This window comes from Artemia franciscana, chromosome 11 (genome assembly GCF_032884065.1).
Source record: "Artemia franciscana chromosome 11, ASM3288406v1, whole genome shotgun sequence".
Taxonomy (NCBI): domain Eukaryota; kingdom Metazoa; phylum Arthropoda; class Branchiopoda; order Anostraca; family Artemiidae; genus Artemia; species Artemia franciscana.
Window position 1 is genome coordinate 23,223,164 of NC_088873.1, and position 23,675 is coordinate 23,246,838.

General features: G+C 37.1%; 1 protein-coding gene across 6 annotated transcripts in view; it reads left to right on the top strand.

The window, feature by feature from the left end:
• Positions 1 to 23,675, top strand: part of LOC136032980 (polypyrimidine tract-binding protein 1-like) — a 203,362-nt gene that overhangs the window by 123,579 nt on the left and 56,108 nt on the right. For all 6 annotated transcript variants that reach the window (XM_065713489.1, XM_065713491.1, XM_065713494.1 and 3 more), the window contains one exon: positions 8,068 to 8,208. In XM_065713489.1, the coding sequence (XP_065569561.1) occupies positions 8,068 to 8,208 (141 nt within the window). The remainder of the gene's footprint in view (positions 1 to 8,067; positions 8,209 to 23,675) is intronic.

Genomic DNA, 23,675 nt, shown 5'->3' on the forward strand with positions numbered 1-23,675 from the left:
GTGCGAAGCGGCAACTACTGGTTTATTACAAGGGGTGTTTTTTTTTAAATAAGGTCCGTTTCAAGATAAGTACATAACGGAAGATTATTTCAAAAAAGGGAATTGGTTTTCAGAAAGTACATACGGTACTTTACTCTATTTAACTGCATAGTTGCCAAATTTGTTCAAATGCTTATCATAAGGCCTCTCGCTGGTAGCAGTTGGATGGTCCAACTAACATTCGCCAATTTCAAACAGACTTCTCAATTACACACTTCCACAAGAGAATTCTCTTGTATTGGGCGTGTGATTCGAGTCACTTTGGTGCAACTGATCAAGCCTTGCCGTGACAACAATTGACCTAAACTAATTTTAAAGTAACCTCTTTGTAAAAACTTGCCGCCTGTTCCGATAACCAAGAATTCACTGCCGTTTTTCACCTCTTTGTCATCATTGACGGTTGCCACTGAGGTACGGCTTGTTTTTTTATGGCACTTGGTATTAACCAAGTGACATATAGCAGTCGCCAATTCTGTCGGTCTGTCTGTCGGTCCCGGTTTTGCTACTTTAGGCACTTCCAGGTAAGCTAGGACGATGAAATTTGGCAAGCGTATCAGGGACCGGACCAGATTAAATTAGAAATAGTCGTTTTCTCGATTTGACCATCTGGGGGGGGGGAGTGGGGGCGGGTTAATTCGGAAAAAATAGAAAAAATGAAGTATTTTTAACTTATGAGCGGGTGATTGGATCTTAATGAAATTTGATGTTTGGAATGATATTGTGTCTCAGAGCTCTTATTTTAAATCCCGACTGGGTCTGATGACATTGGGGGGAGTTGGAGGGGGGAAACCTAAAATCTTGGAAAATACTTAGAGTGGAGGGATCGGGATAAAACTTGATGGGAAAAATAAGCACAAGTCCCAGATACATGATTGACATAATCGGAACTGATTTGCTCTCTTTGGGGTAGTTGGGGGGGAGGAATTCTTAAAAATTAGAAAAATGAGGTATTTTCAACTTACGAACGGGTGATCGGATCTCAGTGAAATTTGATGTTTAGAAGGATATCGTGTCTTAGAGCTCTTATTTTAAATCCTGACCGGATCTGGTGTTGGGGGCGGGGAGTTGGGAGGGGGAAACCTAAAACTTGGAAAACACTTAGAGTGGAGGGATCGGGATGAAATATGGTGGGAAAAATAAACACAAGTCCTAGATAGATGATTGACATAAACGGAACGGATCCGCTCTCTTTTGGGTAGTTTGGGGGGGGGGGGTATTTCTGAAAAATAAAAAAAAATGAGGTATTTTTAACTTACGAACGGGTGATCGGATCTCAATGAAATTTGATATTTAGAAGGATATCGTGGCTCAGAGCTCTTATTTTAAACCCGACCGGATCTGGTGACATTGGGGGGGGGAGTTGGGAGGGAGAAACCTAAAAATTGGAAAACACTTAGAGTGGAGAGATTTGGATGAACCTTGGTGGAAAAAAAAACACGAGTCCTAGATACATGATTGACATAACCAGAACGGATCCGCTCTCTTTGGGGTAGTTGGGGGGGGGTTAATTCTGAAAAATTAGAAAAATGAGGTATTTTCAACTTACGAACGGGTGATCGGATCTCAATGAAATTTGATGTTTAGAAGGATATCGTGTCTTAGAGCTCTTATTTTAAATCCCGACCGGATCTGGTGATGGGGGCGGGGAGTTGGGAGGGGGAAACCTAAAACTTGGAAAACACTTAGAGTGGAGGGATCGGGATGAAACATGGTGGGAAAAATAAACACAAGTCCTAGATAGATGATTGACATAAACGGAACGGATTCGCTCTCTGTTGGGTAGTTTGGGGGGGGGGGGTATTTCTGAAAAAATAAAAAAAATGAGGTACTTTTAACTTACGAACGGGTGATCGGATCTCAATGAAATTTGATATTTAGAAGGATATCGTGGCTCAGAGCTCTTATTTTAAACCCGACCGGATCTGGTGACATTGGGGGGGGGGAGTTGGGAGGGAGAAACCTAAAAATTGGAAAACACTTAGAGTGGAGGGATTGAGATGAAACTTGGTGGAAAAAAAACACGAGTCCTAGATATATGATTGACATAACCAGAACTGATCCGTTCTCTTTGGGGTAGTTGGGGGGGGGGGGTTAATTCTGAAAAATTAGAAAAATGAGGTATTTTTAACTTAAGAACGGGTGATTGGATCTCCATGAAATTTGATTTTTAGAAGGATATCGTGTCTCCAAGCTCTTATTTTAAATCCTGACCGGATCTGGTGACATTGGGGGAAGTTTGGGGTGGGGAAACCTAAAATTATGGGAAACGCTTAGATTGGAGGGATTGGGATGAAACTTGGTTCGAAAAATAAGCAGAAGTCTTGCATACGTGATTTACATAATTGGAACGGATCCGCTCAATTGCGGGGGGGGGGGGGTAATTCTGAAAAATAAGAAAAATGACGTATTTTTAACTTACGAAGGAGTGATCGGATCTTCATGAAACTTCATATTTAGAAGTACCTCGTAACTCCGATATCTTATTTTAAATCTCAACCGGATCAAGCGTAATAGGGGGGGGGGCAGTTGGGGGGGACCGGAAATCTTAGAAAATACTTAAAGCGGTGAGATCAGGATGAAACTGGATGGGAAGGATAGAAACCTGTCTAAGATACGTGACTGACATAACTGGACCGAATCTGCTCTCTTTGGTGGAATTGGGGGGGGGGGGGTAATATTGAAAATTGAGGTATTTGCAACTTACGAAAGGGTGACCAGATCTTAATGAAATTTGATATTTAGAAGGATCTTGTGCTTAAAAGTTCTAATTTCAAATTCCGACCAGATCCTGTGACATTCGGGGGAGTTGGAGGGGGGACCGGAATTCTTGGAAAACATGAAAATTGGAGTATTTATATCTTACGAATAGATGATCGGATCATAATGAAATTTGATTTTTAGAAGGAATTCATGTCTCAGAGCTCTTATTTCAAATCCCGACCAGATCTTTTGACATTGTGGGGATTTGGAGGGGGAAATCTTGGAAAAACACTTGGAGTGTAGGAATCGGGATGAAGCTTGGTGGATAGAATAAACAAATTTCCTTGATACGTGATTGACAGAATCGTACTGGATTCGCTCTCTTTGGGGGAGTTGGGGGGAGGGGATAAGTGATTTGGCGAGTTCGGTGCTTCTGGACGTGCTAGGGCGATGAAAATTGGTAGGCGGGTCAGGGAGCTGCACAATTTGACTTGATAAAGTCGTTTTCCCAGATTCGACCATCTGGGGGCAAAAGGGAGAGGAAAAATTAGAAAAAATTAGGGATTTATAACTTACGAGTGGGTTATCGGATCTTAATGAATTTTGATATTTAGAAGGACTTTGTGACTCAGAGCTCTTATTTTAAATCTTGACCGGCATTAAGCCTCTTATTTTCCTTTTTAAATCAATCTATTGATTCATAGAATTTTGTTAGAGCTCATACCATATGATCTCTTGGCTCTTAGCTCTTCTCGCCTCGTCACAAGTGCCATATGAGCTCTTAGCTCTTGTTTTTTTTCCTTTCTTCCAATCGATCTTCGGAGCTTTCTCAGGGTTTGGTACTATGTCTCTGCATTGATAGTGGTTCCACGTTGCATAATGTCGACCATCAAAACAGCTGTTAGAGCTCATACCATATGATCTCTTGGCTCTTAGCTCTTCTCGCCTCGTCACAAGTGCCATATGAGCTCTTAGCTCTTGTTTTTTTTTTTTTTCTTCCAATCGATCTGCGGAGCTTTCTCAGGTTTTGGTACTATGTCTCTGCATTGATAGTGGTTCCACGTTGCATAATGTCGACCAACAAAACACCATGCCTATTCCAAAACACCGCTTGGACAGAGTCTGTTTGGCCTACAACTTCACAGAGGATTATGTGCCAGTGTGTCTTTACATTTTATGGTCTGTTGCCTCAATTTGGGCGTGATATGCGAAACCCATGTTTCGTCTCCAGTTCAACCGGTTGCCATCTCAGCGGCAACCGGTACAATGATGACGACGACGTAAAAACGGCAGTGAACTCATGGTTATCGGAACAGAAGGCAAGTTTTATGGAGAGGTTACTTTAAAATTACATAAGAGGTAGGCTATGGCAGGCACGTACGCAGGAATTTTTTTGGGGGGGGGGGCAAAACCTTCGAAACAGCAGATATAAAGTAGCACTTTTTTATTTAGTAACTAAATAAATGCAAAAACACGTATATCGGAAGATACAGATTAACTTTAATCTGTAGTATTGTAGCGGATAGGGGGAAGGAGACTGAAGCCTCAAAAGTAAGTTTTAGGCTCATGTTAGGTTCATAGCGATATAGAACCAGTGATTTATCTATTATGTACCACTGAAAGGGAAATTTTAGGGCTAATAGTGCAATATAGTTCTTCTATTGCGAATACGTCGATTGTAACGAAAAATGGTAGTTTCCAAAATTGATCCATTAAAAGCTGTACTTTATCCTGAAAAGGGGGGGGGGGATAAACGCCCTATTTTGCTGTGGAAAGCAAACTCTCTTTACATAAAAAAAAAGAGAGACAGAAAATGGGTTAATAATTGGGGAGTGACTTGACCAGGCAATTGCATGCTGTAAAATCCCCAAAAAAAAGGCTTCACACATGTATCTAGATTCTTAATAAATGTCCTATTTTTGCCAGAAATCCCGAGAAACCATGGGGAAATTAAACATTTCACAAAATGTCGGGGGGGGGGGCGAAGCCCCCCCCCCTGCATATGTGCCTGGGCTATGGTAAAGGTAAAAAAAACCTGGTATCTATGCCGAAAATATAGTAAGGTATGTACTTTCTAAAAATGAATTTGTTTGTTTTTGTTTTGTTTTTTGAAGTAATTTGTTGTTGTGTACTCATGTTCAAACAGACCTTACTTAAAAAACATCCCTCGTATATGCCTTTGATGGTACACAAATTCTTTTTCATTTCTTATCAGGAGTATCCTTGCCTTGCTTATCTTCCCCCGCATTCAGTAATTTTATTTCAAGTAATTTTTTTAATTTTTGGCGTCCAGTAGGCCATTGTGATTATTGAATCGCTTTCAGTTGCACTTACTGTTTTTGATCAAGTTTTGGTGTATTTATCGTGATAAATTAAAAATCTTCCTGTTAGAACATGTCTTGAAAAGTGCAATATAGTTACGAGGTTTTAACTCTAATATATATATTTTTTTAATTTTTCAACTGTACAGCAGGAACACCATAGGCGTGCAAAGAGGGAAATTTGGACCGTTATACATTGATCATTTATTTTAATTTTTCAACTGATTGTGTAAAATTATTTTTCTGTTCAAAAGGCGTTCAGTGTTGGACAATATTTGCGCTTATTCAATAAGTAATTGCCATTAATTCCAATAAGCCATATTGAACATTCAAGCTAAACTCTTCGTTGGACGCCTTATATGGTTGTACTAATCGCCTTAACTTTTATTCGTCTCCCATACAATTTAGAGTTGAGAATTTTGTTTTTATGCAAATGGCTACGCAACGGTTATAAAGATTAGTGCAACGCAAAGACGGAGATTTGTAATTAGATGAGTAAAGTTTTTTTATTAGTGAAGACTGTTAAAGCGAATTCAGGCTACTAGTGGAAATTCTTTGAAGCTTGTGATTATAAGCGTTAAATTCAATTGATATTAAAATATTTTTGGAAACCATTCTAAATCATAACTGAATTTTAATTGCTAACGCAATTTTATTTACATATGTTGATTTGAACTTAGGGAATGCCGGCAATTTTCAATCAATTTGTTTGCTCAGTCGATAGTCTTGGGGGGGTTTCACTTGACTATTTTATCTATTGGTTTGGCTTTCCATTGGATATTCCTGACTGACTTTTTTTTGCTATTAAGACAGTCTGTGACGAATATCCCGATTTGATGTGTATGTGTATTTGAATGAGCTGAAAACCGTTCCCCTGTAGCTGTCTTAATAGAACTTGAGCTTTTTTTTGTGTATTGTGTGTGTGTTTTGATACACAGCAGCATGTTATACGCAGTGTGTGTGTGTGTGTAGGTTCTGATTTTGAGAGCTAAGATTGACCTTAGTTACTAACATTGATGTCTTAAGTAGGACTTCATGATGCTGTTTGGGGAGCCTTCTAAAGAGTGGCCGTTGATTTTAGTCCTTGACACGACACATATGGCATTGTATTATTTCGGATCTCTTCTAACCCAACTCAGGGATGACCTGGCGTCCGGCAAATGTTCTTCAGCCCCAAATAAGTCCATCAAACAAACAAAACCCAGAAGAATTATTATCCATCAATCAGAACCCAGTGTACATGCTGTGTCATTTACTAGTCTATTATTTCCTCGAGGGGTGTTGCTTGTCAAGGTCACCCTGCAGACACGGTTCCGGTTAGGCAAACTCGGGGCCACACTGACGCCACTATGAGACCATACAAGCAGGATTTTTTTTTCATGGGTAGGGTCGGACAACATTGGAGTAGGCACTAGGTATTCAGAAGAAGTTTCTCTATTTTGATTATTCCTTAGGTCAAGAGAACTTCTTTTTTTAAGAAGCCAGCATATGATTTTTTTTTGTTTTTTTCTGTTTTATGTACTAATAATTTTTATTATCTACTGTGGTTTGAAAGTAAATACTATCTTTTAGCAGGACAAAGTAAAAAAAAGAAAGTAGTTCCATTAGAAAGGGATCCTTATAGAAATTTCGGACCAGGTAAAAGATACATTAAGCCTGATTGGATATATAGAATGAGCCAGGAAATGGAAAGCAAGAATCCCTAGAAACGAAAGTATCTTCCCTTGAGGATTAATTAGAGAGTGATACCTTTTTCTTTCAGGTAAACTATAATTGCTGGAAATAATAGCTTTATGTTTCTGTTGTTATCTTAGTGTTGTTGTTCATGGCTTTTTGGAAGCGTGGTAATTGAGCTTGATTTTTTGTCGTTGCATATAAAGGATGTCAATCTGATAAGGGCTTTCAAATGTTAGTAAACTTAGGTCACATAAAAATATTTTGGTGCTTGTTTTAAGTTACGATTATATAAAGAAAAACAAGCTTTTTCAAATGAAAGTAAGGGGTGAGATTAAAGCTTAAATAGAACAGAAATTATTCAGTTTGTTAGGGTGCTGCCCCTTTCTCAATCTCTTCTCTCTTTTCGCTAGAGTTTTGTTGTGTTTTACACATAATATTTATTTTAATTTAACGGCCCTTATGTTGAACACTCGTTCAATAGAATTGGAGCTTCATTTAATCTTAATTTAATATAGTTAAATGAAGAAGCTTTAAAACAAATGTCTGATTAACCGTTTATTTATATGGACTTTGTTAGGAGCGAATACGCTATCGTGCGGCATTATTGCCACTTATACTGGGAAGCTCATTATTCTAAATCGATTGCCTATCTCAGAATTATCTATCGATAGCAAATGAATCAAAATTATAGTTTGGTGCCACACAATGACAGGAAATGCCACTTTGCTGAGGTACAATCTTTTTGGCTACTCAAATAAGGCTCTAGAAATTTTAATCTTCATTCGAATGGCCAACTTCTAGTTTTCTATGGCCATTGATTTGATATCATAACCTTTGGGAAGGAAAAAGAACGCATCTGCGACCTTTCTTTCCAAAGAAATGGTTAGTCTTGTAATTTATCTATCTTCAAAAATCCCCATTCCTGTAACAATTTGGCTGAACTGAATACGATCTTAATAATTATGACTTAAAGGTGCTTCTTGCATTTGTATCCCATGTGGATTTTCGCTATATGAAATAGCTTCGTCTTTCTAACCTCTTTATGCTCACATTATCATAAGATTACTGGTAAATAGCGGATCTTGTCAAAATTGTTAAAATGTAGCCTATCTGTTTTTAAGTTATTTTGTGTGTAAAATGTATAAATGTTTCAGTTTTTGAATAATCAAATATAGTAAAAATTTATCTCTTTTTGAGTTGAGTCAAATTCGCTACAATATGTCTTACATTATTTAATCTATATTTAGACGTACTCGTCCAGTTTTAACTTTCGTAAAAATGTTTAAAAGCGAGTCCCTTCCGTATTAAGGACTGTTCTTCTTTTCTTCAGAATGCTTCTGCACAAGCAGCAATTCAAGCAGCGCAAGCTCTTAACGGTCAGACTGTTGATACTCAAGGTGGCCCTAATACTGTCCTTCGTGTCATCGTCGAGAACATGGTTTACCCAGTGACCTTGGATGTCCTCTATCAGGTAAGGTCCTAGTGCTTGGATCAGTTTTATCAAACTATAAGGAGATTTATTTTGGATGTCGTGTTAGAAATTGAGCTTAGTCTTTTATTTAGTAGAGGTAGGATACCGGGTACAAATTTGGTTTGTTTGAAAGTCTGGATAGAAATGTTTATCATTATGGAACGAGACAAGCAGAACTAATCTTCCTGAAATTTTTTTAGAAAGTTTTTCTAATGCAATATTCATTCTAGTGATATTTTTTAATTCTAGCCACCGAAAGCGAGTTCGGATTATCACCCATTTACTTGGAGCTTTTACAAGTCGATTAGTTTGCCCTTGGGTGTTCGAAAATGTTGCTCATACGGCAGGCTTAAGAAATAGTAAAAAAAAAAAATTCTAACAATTTTGAAGCTAGTTTTTTCTTTGTGTGATGTTGTTAAATGATATAGGAAAATTCTCTACTATATGATTGGTGCCTTTGTTTTATACCAATTTCAAAGAAATTGTTCTTTGAAAGGAAGGGGGGGGAGAAGAAATCAACAAAGGAGGCTATAGCTCTTTCGTTATCTCTCGTTTACATATTCTCTTCACCTTATAAGGTTTGGTTTTAACGGTAATTTTGTGTTTGAAACTGACTCTTTTCTTGCAAATAAAAAGGGAATATGCAATTACAATTTACATCGGTCCCTTCCCCTTTCTCTGCATATTTTGTATAGTAGAAAGATTCAGAGAAAAATGTATGCTTGTATAATTTTTAAAAGAAGAGACAACCATAAATTTATCCTTAATGCTTCCCAATTTTTGCCGACATTTTCTGCTGGTTATGCATCTTAGTTTGTTAGTTCATGTTCTAATAAAAGTTTCACTTACGTATTGCCTGAAGGGAACAAAATGGACTAGCATATATATTGCCCTTTAGTCATGTTTGTAAATTTAGGGTCTATTTTGTCTATCATGAACAGCTAGGATGAGAAAATTAGTTCCAGCAAAGTTTCTTCAGTTCAATTTTTTCCCTGGAAGTAGCTCTACTCCCTGAAGGGAATTTGGTATGTGTTTGTAACTCGGAGATTCAAAAGGGGATTTGAGCGATAATGTAATGGGAAAAGGAAACGGGGCTGCTGCTTATTAATTAAAAGAAGAGTTCCGGTTGTTGCTTAAAAATAGAGTTTGAAAATAGAAAATAAACATCTTGGCTTTTGATTGGTATTTTTGGGTTTTTAACTCATATGCTGAGAACAAATATCAGCGTTAGGAAGTAACTACCTAAACAACCTAAAATGTTCGTTTCCATAAGTTAGGCATTCCAAAATTTTAACTTTTTCCCTATACCTCTCAATACTATTACATATTCTTAGAAAACAGACTATCGTGTTAAAATTTCAGTTTGATCAGAGAAAAATCAATTTCTTTTCCAGTGGAGACCTAAAAAAATAATAATTCAGTATCCAAAAGTCCATTTTCTTCGCTCCAAACTGGATGGAAGTCTTAATGAAACGTTGCCTCTTGTATGGGAAGATTACCCCCTTCTCCCTCTAATACATAAGTTTGCTTGGGAGATAGTAATGAAAACCAGCAAAGGGTTAGCAGCTTCTGGCTACGTGTACTATCGTTTTGCCAAATATACCCGGCCCCTCATTTCTTTGTTTTAGGTGTTAGCTGACTATAGGCTACGTTGTATTGAATTTATAGTTCTATGGCAATTCATTTCTATCCACACCACAAATTTCCCTTTTTCCCTTCATACTTTTGTAGGTCCATATTGCTTGAAGTCAACCAGCTGAAGTTTTAATCCGATATATTCTCTAGTGTAGGAAATCATGAATCGAAAAACGATTTTTTCTTCACAGACAGGAGTCGGGCAAAGCCCATGGTATCCCAAAGCCAGATAGTCTCGGAGGAGGCATAGATTTTCCCCGGAAAATCTCCCCCTCCCACAGGAACCCCCCGAAAATACCGCCCAGCGAAAATTTCTCCCCCTCCCCTAAGGAAATTCCCTTCAAATGCAATATTCAGCAGCAAAAGAGAAATAATTACAAATTAAAATAATGAAGAAAAGAAGGATTTTTGGAATATTCTACCTATATTCCAAAATATAAGAAGAGTATATGGTGTAGAATATTTTATAGTATTTATTTAATCTGGATTTTTATTTATTTTAGCTTTTTTCTTTTTTTTCGGGGGGGGGGGGGGGGTCTGAGTTATAGAAGGGTGAGATAAAGTTTAAGAAAAATGATTTGGAAGCACGAAATTGGTGGCGAATGCTGGAGTCATCCTGTGATGGAAGTGCACTAAAATAACAGACGGGGTTTAAGGCATACCAGTAATCACTTCTCGTGGACTTGAACTCACCAGAGGCGTCACCAGGCAAAATGTTTCTTTTGGGGGGAAGGCAGTGGATTTTACTGACTGGCTGGTCATTTTTTACTGACTGATTTGGGTGATATTGCTATTAAATTTGCCATCAGGAGCCAGTGAAATAATGGCGTTTCGCGTCGTTATTTTACCGACTCAAATTTTTTATACAAACGACTGAAAACATTTGTTGGAGCAGTATCCGCCCATCCCTTTGACGTCCCTGCTGACAAATCTAGTACACGACATCAGTTCACCTCTTGCCACTGAGAATGCTTCTACTGGGCGTATATCAGAAGTTGGCCCTGTCTGGGGTAGCTGTACTTGTATGAACTGCGTGACTTCCGAGGAACGAATGCGCAACCGTGCGGCAGCACTTCCTCCACAGTTGCGAAGCTCAATTGATAGTTCTTTTTGGATCTTTAAATCTATTAGCTATCTCATAGTTTTTGATCAGTAGCGACTTGGATCCCTATGGGCAAAATTGTAGTTTGGTGCCACTGATAGGAAGAAAACACCAATAGTTTCCCTTTACGAAATAGTATATGTAAACAATAGGCAAATAGCATAACGTACACAATCTTTCCCCACGGACTGTTGGCGGTCGTGTCATCCCCATAGGGATAGTTATTCAACTATGCTAAACCAAATGATTATGTTAAAATGTTGATTGGATGTCGTTAGAACGAGAAAGGGGAGGGGGCTAGTTACCCTTAAGTCTTTTCTCACTTCAAACGGGCACTAGAACTTCAATTTCCGTTCAAATGGACCCTGTTCCGATCTTCTAGGACCATTGGTTCGACACCATCACCCTCGAGAAAGCCGTCCAAAAAAAAAACAAAAACAAAAGAGAAACCAGCAAACATATATCCGTGGTCTTTCTTCTTGAAAAAAAAAAAAACACAAAATATCACAGTTTTGCAGATAGGAACTTGAAACTACTACTGCAGGGGTTCTCAGGTATATTTGGAATTAGCATAACAAACCAATTTCTTCTAGGGGAGAATTTTCCGGGGTAGGGGAGATTTTTCCGACGAGGGTATTTTCCGTGAGATAAATTATCCATAGGTGAATTTTCCACTTGGGAAACATTTCCCCTGATGGGGGGATTTCCCGGTAAAATTACTATGGAGGGGAGATTTCCTGTGTGACTTGAAAAACAGTCAGAAATGAAATAGTCTTTTTTTCGCAAATGAAGGTAAGCTAAAGAAAATTTTTCTGGCAAATCTTTTATGGATGGGGAATTTTCCGTGGAGGGGTGGGGGATACACCGGCACCATTTGGAAAAAATCAGAAATAAAAAAATAGAGAACAAGTTTTTTTGAACTGAAAGTAAGGAGCAACTCTGAAACCTAAAACGAACAAAATTATTCTGTATACGAGGAAGGCTGCCCTTGTTCAGTATCTCAATTTACGCTAGTTTGACTCTTTATCTCACTTATTTCAGAAGGATTCCTGAAACACATTGGCCGTTCAGTCATAATAAGAAGCTTTTTTAAAGTATTAAAAAGCTTAAAAATCCCAAATAAGTGTATTCAGTGTCTGTGTTTTGATATTTTCCTAAACCCATGAAGTTTTTTGTCTGGTGCGCGATTAAAAAATAGCTGCAATCTGTTACTGTTTTCTCACCAAGAGGTTACAGCAGATCATCTCATAACGGAAATTCTTATTCTCAAGCATTTTAAAAGACTTTACTTAGCATGTAGCGAAATAAACAAGCGTAGGTGGGCGTCACTGCCTCGAAATAGCATTATAATTACCTATTATATGCTGCGGTGTTTCTGGGAAAGAATATGTTTATAACTTTATGACCAAGGTGTCCCTATTTGAAATTTACGGTTGGTAACGGTGTTCCTATTCGTAGTTTACGACCAATTGGTATGAAATATCACCAAGAGGTAGATACTGAGAAAAATGTGCTCCATCGTTTAGTTTGTTCATATATTTATGTTTAACATGGTTTCCTCTATGTGTTTCTGAGTAAAGGGGTTCTTGCGATCGAAATTACTTTTGATTAAAAGGCGAATATATGTTTTAATCAGCTTTATTTATAGCTTATTCATATGAATTGTACTTTTTGTATGGAAATTGTATGAAATTGAAAAAAAGTTCTTCACATTAGTTTCACTTATATTAAATCTGTTTTAGTTTTCTCTTACTAAGGGGCCTGGGAGGTATACAAAGGGGAGGGGTGTAAACATTCGGTCGAGAGCTTTCAACCATGGACATTGTAGGCCTAATGGTGCTCTTGTTACATTACCCAATCTATCGACACCGGAAATGGCACCGAAAGTACCTATGGTGCCCTCTGGCACTTTGCTATAGTGTTATCAAGACATATAGACAAAAAGTGCATAAATATGATCATAAGCTTTAAAAGAGCTTTTAAATCTCTATGATCATGCAGTTTTCCGGTAGTCCTGGCGAAAAAAAAAAATATATCGCTGCTACCTATGCTAAAACGCGATTTCTCTTGTATTTCAAGATTTGGCCCTCAAAACCTCCAGTCTAGGGTTTTAGTCGCCCTGATTCCAATGGTCTGGTATACAGCAAATTTGCATTAATAATTTCGTGCTTTTAAATGTGTTCAACCATTGATGAATTAATAAATGAATCGCCGGTTCAAAACTTCAACAAACTAAACAGATTGCTTCAAAAATTATCAATGTTCGTTTCAAAACTTTATTTAGACATGAATTTCTATACTTTTGAATGAAGTAAAATAAAAAGGAAAAAATCTTGGGAAACGCTTAGAGTGGAGGGATCGGGATGAAACTTGGTGGGAAAAATATGCACAAGTCCTAGATACATGATTGACATAACCGGAACGGATCCGCTCTCTTTGGGGGAGTTGGGGAGAGGGTTAATTCTGAAAAATTAAAAAAATGAGGTGTTTTTAACTTATGAAGGAGTGATCGGAAGTTATTGAAATTTTATGTTTCAAAGTATATCGTGTCTCAGAGCTCTCATTTTAAATCCCAACCGTATCCGGTGACATTGGGGGGAGTCTAAAATCTTGGAAAAAGCTTAGAGCCGAGGGATCGGGATGAAACTTGGTGGGAAAAATAATCACTAGTCCTAGATACGGGATTGACATAACCGGAACGGATCCGCTCTCTTCGGGGTAGTTGGGGGGGGGGGGGTTAATTCTGAAAAATTAGAAAAAAAAAGGTATTTTTAACTTACGAAGGAGTAATCAGATCTTAATGAAATTTGATGTTTGGAAGGAAGTCGTGTCTCAGAGCTCTTATTTTAAATCCCGACTGGATCCGGTGACATTAAGGGGAGTTGGGGGGCAACCTAAAATTTTGGAAAACGCTTAGAGTGGAGGGATCGGGATGAAACTTGGTGGGAAAAATAAACACAAGTCCTAGATACATGATTCACATAACTGGAACGGATCCGCTCTCTTTGGGGAAGTTGGGGGGAAGGGTAAATTCTAAAACATTAAAAAAATGAGGTGTTTTAAACTTACGGAGAAATGATCGGATCTTTATAAAATTTCAGATTTAGAAGGATATCACAACTCACAAGTCTAGCACAAGTCTAAGATAGCCTAAGTGACTGACATAACCTGACCGTATCCGTTCTCTCTGGTGGAGTTGGGGGGGGGGAGTAATTCAGAAAAATTAGAAAAAATGAGGTATTTGTAACTTACCAACGGGTGATTAAATCTTAATGAAAGTTGATATTTAGAAGCATCATGTGTTTTAGAACTCTCATTTTAAATCCTGACCAGATCCAGTGACATTGGGGGGATTTGGAGGGGGAACCGGAAATCCTGGAAAACGCTTAGAGTGGAGAGATCGGGATGAAACTTGATGGGAAGAATAAACACAAGTCTTAGATACGTGATTGACATAATTAGAACGGATCCGTTCTCTTTGGGGGAGCTGCGGTTGGTTAATTTGGAAAAACAAAAAAAAAGAGTTATTTTTAACTTAGAACGGGTGACCGGATCTTAATGAAATAATATGAAAAAAACTTCGTTTTCTTAAAGAGTTAAAGAGGCTGCGTCCCAAAGTCGAACCTTAAAACGTACAGGAATCAGGAGAGGCAGTTGGGGGGCTGCCGCCCCCCAAACCCCCCGCTTTTAAAGACTCTTTTGTACAGGTTTTTTTTTGTGGGGGGCTGCCCTGACCCCCCGCTCTTGGCTTCGGAAAGGCCCTCTTTTAATTAACAAAACAAAAAACCTGTACAAAAGAGCCTTTAAAAGCGGGGGGTTTGGGGGGCGGCAGCCCCCCAACTGCCTCTTCTAATTCCTGTACGTTTTAAGGTTCGACTTTGGGACGCTGCCTCTTTAACTCTTTAAGAAAACGAAGTTTTTTTATATTATTTCTGTTCGTTTTTCTATAATCCATGGTGGATGTAATTTAATAATTCCTGTACTCCTCGTACAGGAATTAGGACTGTCTCTCCTAATTCCTGTACGTTTTAAGGTTCGACTTTGGGACGCAGCCTCTTTAACTCTTTAAGAAAACGAAGTTTTTTCATATTTTGTGAAAAAAAAAACGCCCAATAAGGGACTTGAACCCTTGACCTTAGGATTAAAAGTCCCACGCTCTACCGACTGAGCTAACCACCTGCATGTGTGTAAATATAACTTTTAAATACGTTTTAAAAATTTCAAATTAACATGGGCTCTTATGGAGAAATGAGTTAATTAAGTGGCTAATGCGTGGTTTCTGGAAAACAGGGAAGGAGTTATCGGATCGAGCTGAAATTTCGCGGATAAGCTCCTGGGCCGTAGGGGACTTTAAGTTGTGAATTTCAGCCCGATCGGACAACGTTAAAGGGGGGGGGGTGGGTTGGGGGGTCGAAACTTTCAGGGGGTTAAGATTTTCCTACGAAACTTTCAAGGAAACTTACTCGGAAAATTCCGCATCGAATGAGTCTTCGTACATCCAGATCCGATGTCGGCTGTGACCTGTAGGCGTGGCAGAAAAAAAAGAACATACAAATTAAGTGGCTATGCTTGGTTTCTGGAAAACAGGGAAGGAGTTTTCGGATCGAGCTGAAATTTCGCGGATAAGCTCCTGGGCCCTAGGGGACCTTAACTTGTGAATTTCAGCCCGATCGGACAACGTTAAAGGGGGGCTGGGGTTGGTGGGTCGAGCCTTTCGGCCAGATTTTCCCCATGAAGGAAAAGTCGGAGGGGAATGAAATGTGCAGGGAGCTGCACAAATTGACTTGATAAAGTCGTTTTCCCTGCTTCGACCATCTGGGGGGCTGAAGTGAGTGAAAAAATTAGAAAAATTTTTGTATTTTTAACTTACGAGTGGGTGATCGGATCTTAGTGGATTTTGACATTTAGAAGGACCTCGTGACTCAGAGCTCTTGTTTTTAATCCCGACCGGCATTAAGCCTCTGATTACCTTTTAAAGCAATCTATTGATTCTTAAAATTTTTCTAGAGCTCATGTCATAGGCTAATAGCTCTTGGCTCTTCCGACCTCGTCACAAGTGCCATATGAGCTCTTAGCTCTTGTTTTAACTCTTGTTTACGATTACTCTTATTTGTAAGCCTGGATTAGCTTTGCTATTTTCTTTTTATTATTGTTTTTGATGCTATTATAAACAATAAATACTGTTTAAACAAATTAGTTACAGTAAGTTTGACAGTTTCATAACACTGCCCTGGGGGCTTTGAGGGTCATGTCGATGCCGAATTTACATATATAAGAACTTTCAACCATGGGTGTATCCGGGTTTGTTTTTTTTTCGAGGGAAGGGGGTACAAAAAAACATGTAATGCATCAAAAATTTGTTTATATGAATTTTTGTTACGTTTTTACTAGTCGGATAAAAAAGAGGTTGTATGATATAAAACCTGGGACCCTCCGCCCGGATTTTGCCTTGCTTTCAACTATTTTGAACAAAACTGCTCTCTCAAAATTCTGATCCGATACCATGGGGTATGCTCATAAGTAAAAAGGCACGGGAGAGGACTGGTTGCCCTCCAAAGACTTAAGAGGACCAGGACTTTCAGTTGCCGATTGAATGAGCTCCTCCCAAGTTTCTCTTAAACCATCTCTTCCATACTGAGTAACCAAAAAAGAAATATACATGGGGAGCACTTTGCTCTTTTCAGTCAACGTTGTAGGCAGTGTTAATACGTTGACTCAATACATACATGATCAACTTTAATATATTTGACCCAGTCCATTCATTTTAGCGAGAATGTAAGAATACTTAGTCTGAAAGATCATTTTAATCAGTTGTTTTATAAGAAGCTATTTGCATGGATTAAACCTTGATGGAAAGTTTGCTGCATTCGATTAAATGGAAAATTATAAACCATAGTAACACCGGTTTTGGAAATCAGAATTTGAATTGTTTTCTCCTTGGAGCATTGTTTCCTCGCCTAGCCGTTTCGGCTTTCCAATTTGTAAGATAATGCACTGCATCAACCTTCTTCCATTTCCTTTCTAAGTAAGATGGAAAACTCTAACCCTCTATTTCAATTTCCATACTGTTTAAGATAAAAGACAATTTAAGCTGTTTTCTAACTCGGTTATGAAGTTCTGTGAATGATAGTCCTATATTTCAGTGGGGAAATAAAACACATTTGCTTCTAATTATTTCTCACCAGAAACAAACTTATTTTTTGGTCGTTGTAAAGAATGCAATTTTGTCCGATTAAAAATATACTTAACAAATTTAATTAGTTCTATTCGTGAGGTTGTTATTTCTTTTCTTTTGTGTTTTTATTCTGTCCATTCTAGAAATATCTGACATTTTCGCCTTTCTTTCCCACTTTAGAAATGAGTTCTAAACGTGTTTTCTTCTTGTAGGAATAAAAGAGCATTTTTATTTTTCGAATTTATTTTCCTGTATAATAACGAAACTTGATGTAGACATTTTGCCATCAGTATAGTGGTCTAAGAGGAGGAGGGGGGCTGGAATTAACCCTCTCTTCAATGGGGTAAAATCTATCTTTTTGTACATTCTCCTTAAATAATGGCAAGAAAGAGCATTTTTCATAGAAAAGTGACAAATGAACAAAAAGTGACATCTGCTAAAAGTTGCCAGTAAAAAGTAAAAGGAAAAAAAGTCAGTAGCACAGATAAACGAAATGAAATATATTTGCATGTGCCCTGGAATAGATTTATCCTCTCTTTTCTTATTTTTACTCTCCTTATTCCAAATACATTAGCTGAATTTAGCATCAGCTGCAGTTCCGACAAACCCATATTTCATGCAAGATATATAGTCTTTTTGCCATTTTTTTTCTCTTAGTAAAGCTGAAATATCGTGTGCCTAATTGATTTTCACGCTAAGTTCAGATATATGACCAGAAAGTCTGTAATCTATGGTTTTCTTATAATATTTATTTTTAGTATAATTTGACTTGATTTGCTTTAGTTACAGCTAATTACAAAATAAACTGTATACACAGAACTGCCCTGGGAAGGGTTCATAAAGCCTGATGATGGACGGAAATCCGTCAATGTGAAAAGCGTTTGCAAATTTGAAAGAAGAATGAAGAATGAAATGAAAAATTGTGCTGTTTTTTTTTTTTTTTTTTTTTCACCATGGTTTATTTCACCATAAAAACTTACCATAACATCATTCAATAATTTTCAGCTGTATTCGTTAATACTTGTCGGAAAAGCCGGCTTCATCAGTTCTTGGCTAGTAAAATCTCCACTTCAATGGCTGACTTACCCTCGCTTTACATGTGTACAGCAAAAATCTTGCTGAACTCTGCAGCTTAAATCAATTTGTGGGACGTTCTTGGATACGAGTAATTTCAAGGGACCACCTATTAGTGCTTTTAAGATTTCGTGTAAGCATACATTGGCCTTCACCACCCATTGAGGGGCTGTGTTACTCGAGTTTTTATTTGTGAATTTATACACGGGACCTCACAAATAATAATAAAAAAAAAAGAAACAGGATGGAGCGTGTCTACAAATTGTGTTGTGGAAGATGTCTATTTTTCTGTTATTTTGTGAGTTAATCAATTACCATTTACTGTGGTTAAGTGATCAATAGGGGGATTCCTCAGTGTAGATGCTCGTATACACCAGGTGTATACCTGGTGCAATCCTTCGGTGCAAGATCCGAACCCAAACTGTTGTGCGTCTACGATAGACTATGAACAATCAATTGGTTACCGAGGTTACTCCATTTTGGTACCAGCACGCAACTTCGTTCTGCCCTGTTAAGCGAGAAAGCCGCCTGGCCAATATCCTGAAATTGAGATAATCAGCCCCTCAATTTCTTCCCTCTAGCCAAGGACAATCTATACAAATATTTTTATGGCACTTGGTATTAACCAAGTGACATATAGCAATCGCAAATTCTGTCGGTCTGTCTGTCTGTCGGTCTGTCTGTCTGTCGGTCTGTCGGTCCCGGTTTTGCTACTTTAGGCACTTTCAGGTAAACTAGGACGATGAAATTTGGCAGGCGTATCAGGTACTGGACCAGATTAAATTAGAAATAGTCGTTTTCCCGATTTGACCATCTGGGGGGAGAGTTTTGGGCCCGTTAATTCGAAAAAAATGAAGTGTTTTTAACTTACGAACGGTTGATTACGAACGGTAGAACATGGGCAGGCATATTGCATCTTTTCTGACAAGGAATCACACGAGGATTACCATTCTATGTGATTAAGAGAGCCGAAGTAGGATGGTTGGCATTCAATACTTCACACCTGTCACCTCCGACTTTTGGCGAAAAGTTAGAATGTTGCATATTGCACCTTACTTGACTCGAAAATGTGCAATGATTTTCAGTCAAAGTTATTTCTGGCACAAAATTGACCCATGACTTGTCCAAAACACCCAATCTTCACCGCAATTCGCATCATTTGAGTGATCGGAGTCACGAAATAGGCTCTTTGACCCTCCAAGACCACCTCTTTTTTCCCAACTTTTTAGCAGAAAGGTAGCGAGGCGTATTTTCACTGGCGGGCTTGAAATTTGTGGACCAGTGGGACTTGAGATTAATGGTTTTCAAACATAAATTCGCCCTTTTCTGACGTCCAAAATGCTTTTAACTTACAAGTTAAGTAGTTTTGAGCCAAGGGGACATAGTTGATTGATTTTCAGGGGCGCCCACCGCTTCTGAGCCCTGTCTATTTTCCACACAAAGTGTCCGTGTTCACTTCAAATTTTAGTGGAGAGTGTCTACATCCACAAAAAACGTTAATCAAGAAATTTTAGACCATTGAGTTACTAGCCCAGGTTACTAGCAGACTGAATTTTTGTTGTTCGAGCATTTCTCCTCGTATCACAAAGCGTGATTTGTAAGCAATATTCGTAAAGCTTTGTTCCTCTTCAGGAACGGGGGGGGGGGGGTAACATGCCTGTGCTAATAGGTCTACCTTTTTATTAGTTTCCGACACATATTTAGGGAAGTAAAATTTGTCTTCTTCCAATCGATTACGCAGCGATTTAAAAAAATAATGCATCACAATGACGTCTTTTGGCAATTATTGGTCAAGCTTTTATGTGGTGATCACTTGGTCATAGACTTGGACAAAATTGTTTTCACCGCCGATTACATATAAAACAACTAATACATGTTTTATTTTGAGGCAAAGTAATCAAGCTTTGGTTGTTGTACATAAAACTACTAATAATGATTGAGTGTCTGGAAAGGGGGAATAAAAGTGGTTTAAGAACACGGAGTATTTTGAGACTATCATTAAGGAATGTATTTTGCGACCCTTTTTTATGAAAAATTCTTCTTGAGACATATATTTTTAACGTTTGTGGGGTTTATAACTATTGTATTCAATCGGTGCTGAAAGAAGTAAAATCAGATTGTTGTTCCCCCAATGCTTGTCGATGAAGCCGATCTAACATTGCTGCAAAACTTTAGATTGCCCTAGAAACATAAATATAGTAATTTTTTTAATCTGATTATGCATTTTTCATAGTATCCTTTAGATGTTTGAATTAATCGTTTGTTTTGACTTTCTGTTCAGTTTGGCATACTGCTGTTATATAGCAAAAGCATCGTGTGTTTATTTAAATGTATTTTGAAACTAGCTTTTAACTTAATTCATTTAAATGTTTTGTGGAACTGGATATTACTTTGTATTTGCTTTTTTCCTATATTTATCGATGTTTTTTGCATTTCTATATTAAATGTCTTTAATATAGCTTGTACGTTTTTGACTTTTTGGTCATTTTTGCCTTTTATTTGCTTACTTTAAATGCTGCTACAAATCCCAGAGAGGGATTTTTAGCTATAGTTTTGGAAAAAGTATTTCGGCTTAGTACAAGATGCCCAATTTCCCTGGCTATAAATTTTTTTGAATGATTTTATACTGACAAAATTGAACTTTGAAACACAACTTCATAGAATCGAACATTTTTGAAGGAAAAATAATTCTTCTGTCATTATCTTCAATATAGTGTAAAGACGCATTGTACAAATATTGCAATTGCTGATAATTTTGAGAAAATCGAGGACTCGTTCACACTAATCCTCATTAAGATGTTAAAATCCGGTTGATCAAAGTTGTTATATTTTGTTTATAAAGTAATATTTACTATCATGCTTGACTCCGGTCTATCTTTTGATGCATATACATATCCCTTGTAATTTCTCATTAGATTCAGTGATTTAGTTTCCCCTCTAGTGATCTTTTTGTCCCGTTGTGATTTCTAATTCTTTTTTTTTCTTCTTTTTTATAAACCTCCCCTCGAGAGGCAGAGAAGTAACTTTTATTTCTTAAATCTGGGGGGTCGATTTAAGCCGATTTAGGTGTTCAATAAAAAAAAAACTCAAAGGAAAACACGACTTTATAGTAAGGACCTTGCCTATTGCCTTCAAGATTACTATTCCCCAGTCTTTGATTACTTAACTTAGCGCACAAAATCGGTCAGAGTACAGTCATTAAGCAATGCTGCCAGTTATCCGATTAAGAATAAAAGAATAAACAAACTCGTGAGAGGCAGCAGGTGCTAATTTTCTGCAAAAGATAGCTGTATTTTATTATTTCGTGTCTTAATTTAAATATGTTATGGAAAAAATAATGTCACTGACCTGAAGGTTTACCAAAAACAAAAAAAAAACTAAAGATGGGAAATTTACCCTTGGTCACTTTTCAAAACAAATAGGCAGCTAATGCTATATATATATATATATATATATATATATATATATATATATATATATATATATATATATATATATATATACCTAGTCCTGCCATAAATACTGATACAAGGTATTTACCTTAAAAAAAACCTACTGGTTTGATTTGAAAATGTTTTGCTTATTCTATTACCGATATAATTAACTGCAAATTGAAAAAAAAAAAAAAAAAAAAAATTATTAAAAATGACCGCCATTCATTGTTGGCTCTACGGACGACATCTTGGGAAAAATTGTCCACAGTTTCTACCAGTGCCTGCTTCAATGAATCCAGATTATAGTGGCGTCTTGTACAGATTAAATAAAAAAAAAAACTAGTTTTTTTTTAACTGAAAGTAAGGAGCGACATTATAACTTAAAACGAACAGAAATTACTCCGTATATGAAATGGGTTGTCCCCTCCGCAACGCCTCGCTCTTTACGCTAAAACTTTTAATTGTTTTAAAAAGTAGAATTGTGGCAAAGAGTCAAACTTTAGTGTAAAGAGCGAGGGATTGCGGAGGGGATAACCCATTTCATCTACAGAGTAATTTCTGTTCGTTTTAAGTTTTAATGTCGCTCCTTACTTTCAGTTAAAAAAACTAGTTTTTTTTTTTATTTAATTTCTGAACGTTTTTGAATTAATGTATGTTTGATTTTGGCTCTCCGCACATAAATTATTAAAATGAAATTTGCATATTAATTCTTTTTTTTGGCTAAATGTTTTTCTCTTAGTTTTGATCAGACGATTTTCAGAAATAAGGGGTGGGGAAGGAGGCTTAGTTGCCCTCCAATTTTTCGGTTACTTAAAAAGGCAACTAGAACTTTTAATTTTTAACGAACGTTTTTATTAGTAAAAAATATACGTAACTTAAGAATTAACTTACGTAACAAACTTTTGTATTCTTACATTTTCATTATGTATACGAGGGGGTTTGTTCCCTCGATAATACCTCGCTCTTTACACTAAATCGTAAGTTTTGTCCCAATTCTTTAAGAATGACCCCTGAATCACAAAGGCCGTAGAATAAATAATTGAAATTACTAAAAATACTTTAGCATAAAGAGCGAGGTATTTATCTCCTCCTAAATACCTCGCTCTTTATACTATTAAATAAAAAAAAACAAATTTTTTCAACTGAAAGTAAGGAGGGACATTAAAACTTAAAACGAACAGAAATTACTTCGTATATGAAAGGGGCTGCTTCCTTATCAACGCCCCGCTCTTTACGCTATAGTTTGACTCTTTCTCTCAACTCTTCTTTTTAAAACAGTAAAAAACTTTAGCGTAAAGAGCGGGGCGTTGATGAGGAAGCAGCCCCTTTCATATACGAAGTAATTTCTGTTCGTTTTAAGTTTTAATGTCACTCCTTACTCTCAGTTGAAAAAACTTGTTTTTTCTTATTTAATTTCTGAACGTTTTTGAATCAATGCATGTTTTGATTTTGGCTCTCCGCAGAGAAATAATTAAAACGAAATTTGCATTTTTTTTTTTTTTTTTTTTTTTTTTTTTTTTTTTTTTTTTTTTTTTTTTTTTTTTTTTTTTTGGCTAAATGGCTTTCTCATAATTTTGATCGAATGATTTTGAGAAAAAAGAGCGGGGGAGGAAGCCTACTTGCCCTTCAATTTTTTGGCTAATAAAAAAAGGCAACTAAAACTTTTAATTTTTTACGAATCTTTTTATTAGTAAAAGATATACGTAACTTATAAACTAGCTTACATAAAGAATTTTTTATTCTCATGTTTTTATTACACATATGAGAGGGTTCGCCCCCTCGTCACTACCTGTCTCTTTACACTAAATCTTAAATTTTGGCCCAATTCATTAAGAATGACCCCTGAATCACAAAAGCCGTAGAATAAATAGTTGACATTACTAAAAATACTTTAGCGTAAACAGCGAGGTGTTAGGAGGAGGTGAGCCCCTCATATGGGCAATAATTTCTGTTCGTTTTAAGTTTTAATGCTGCTCCTTACTTCCAGCTGAAAAAAACTTTTTCATATTTATTTTTTCATTGTTTTTTTTTTTAATAATGCTAGTAA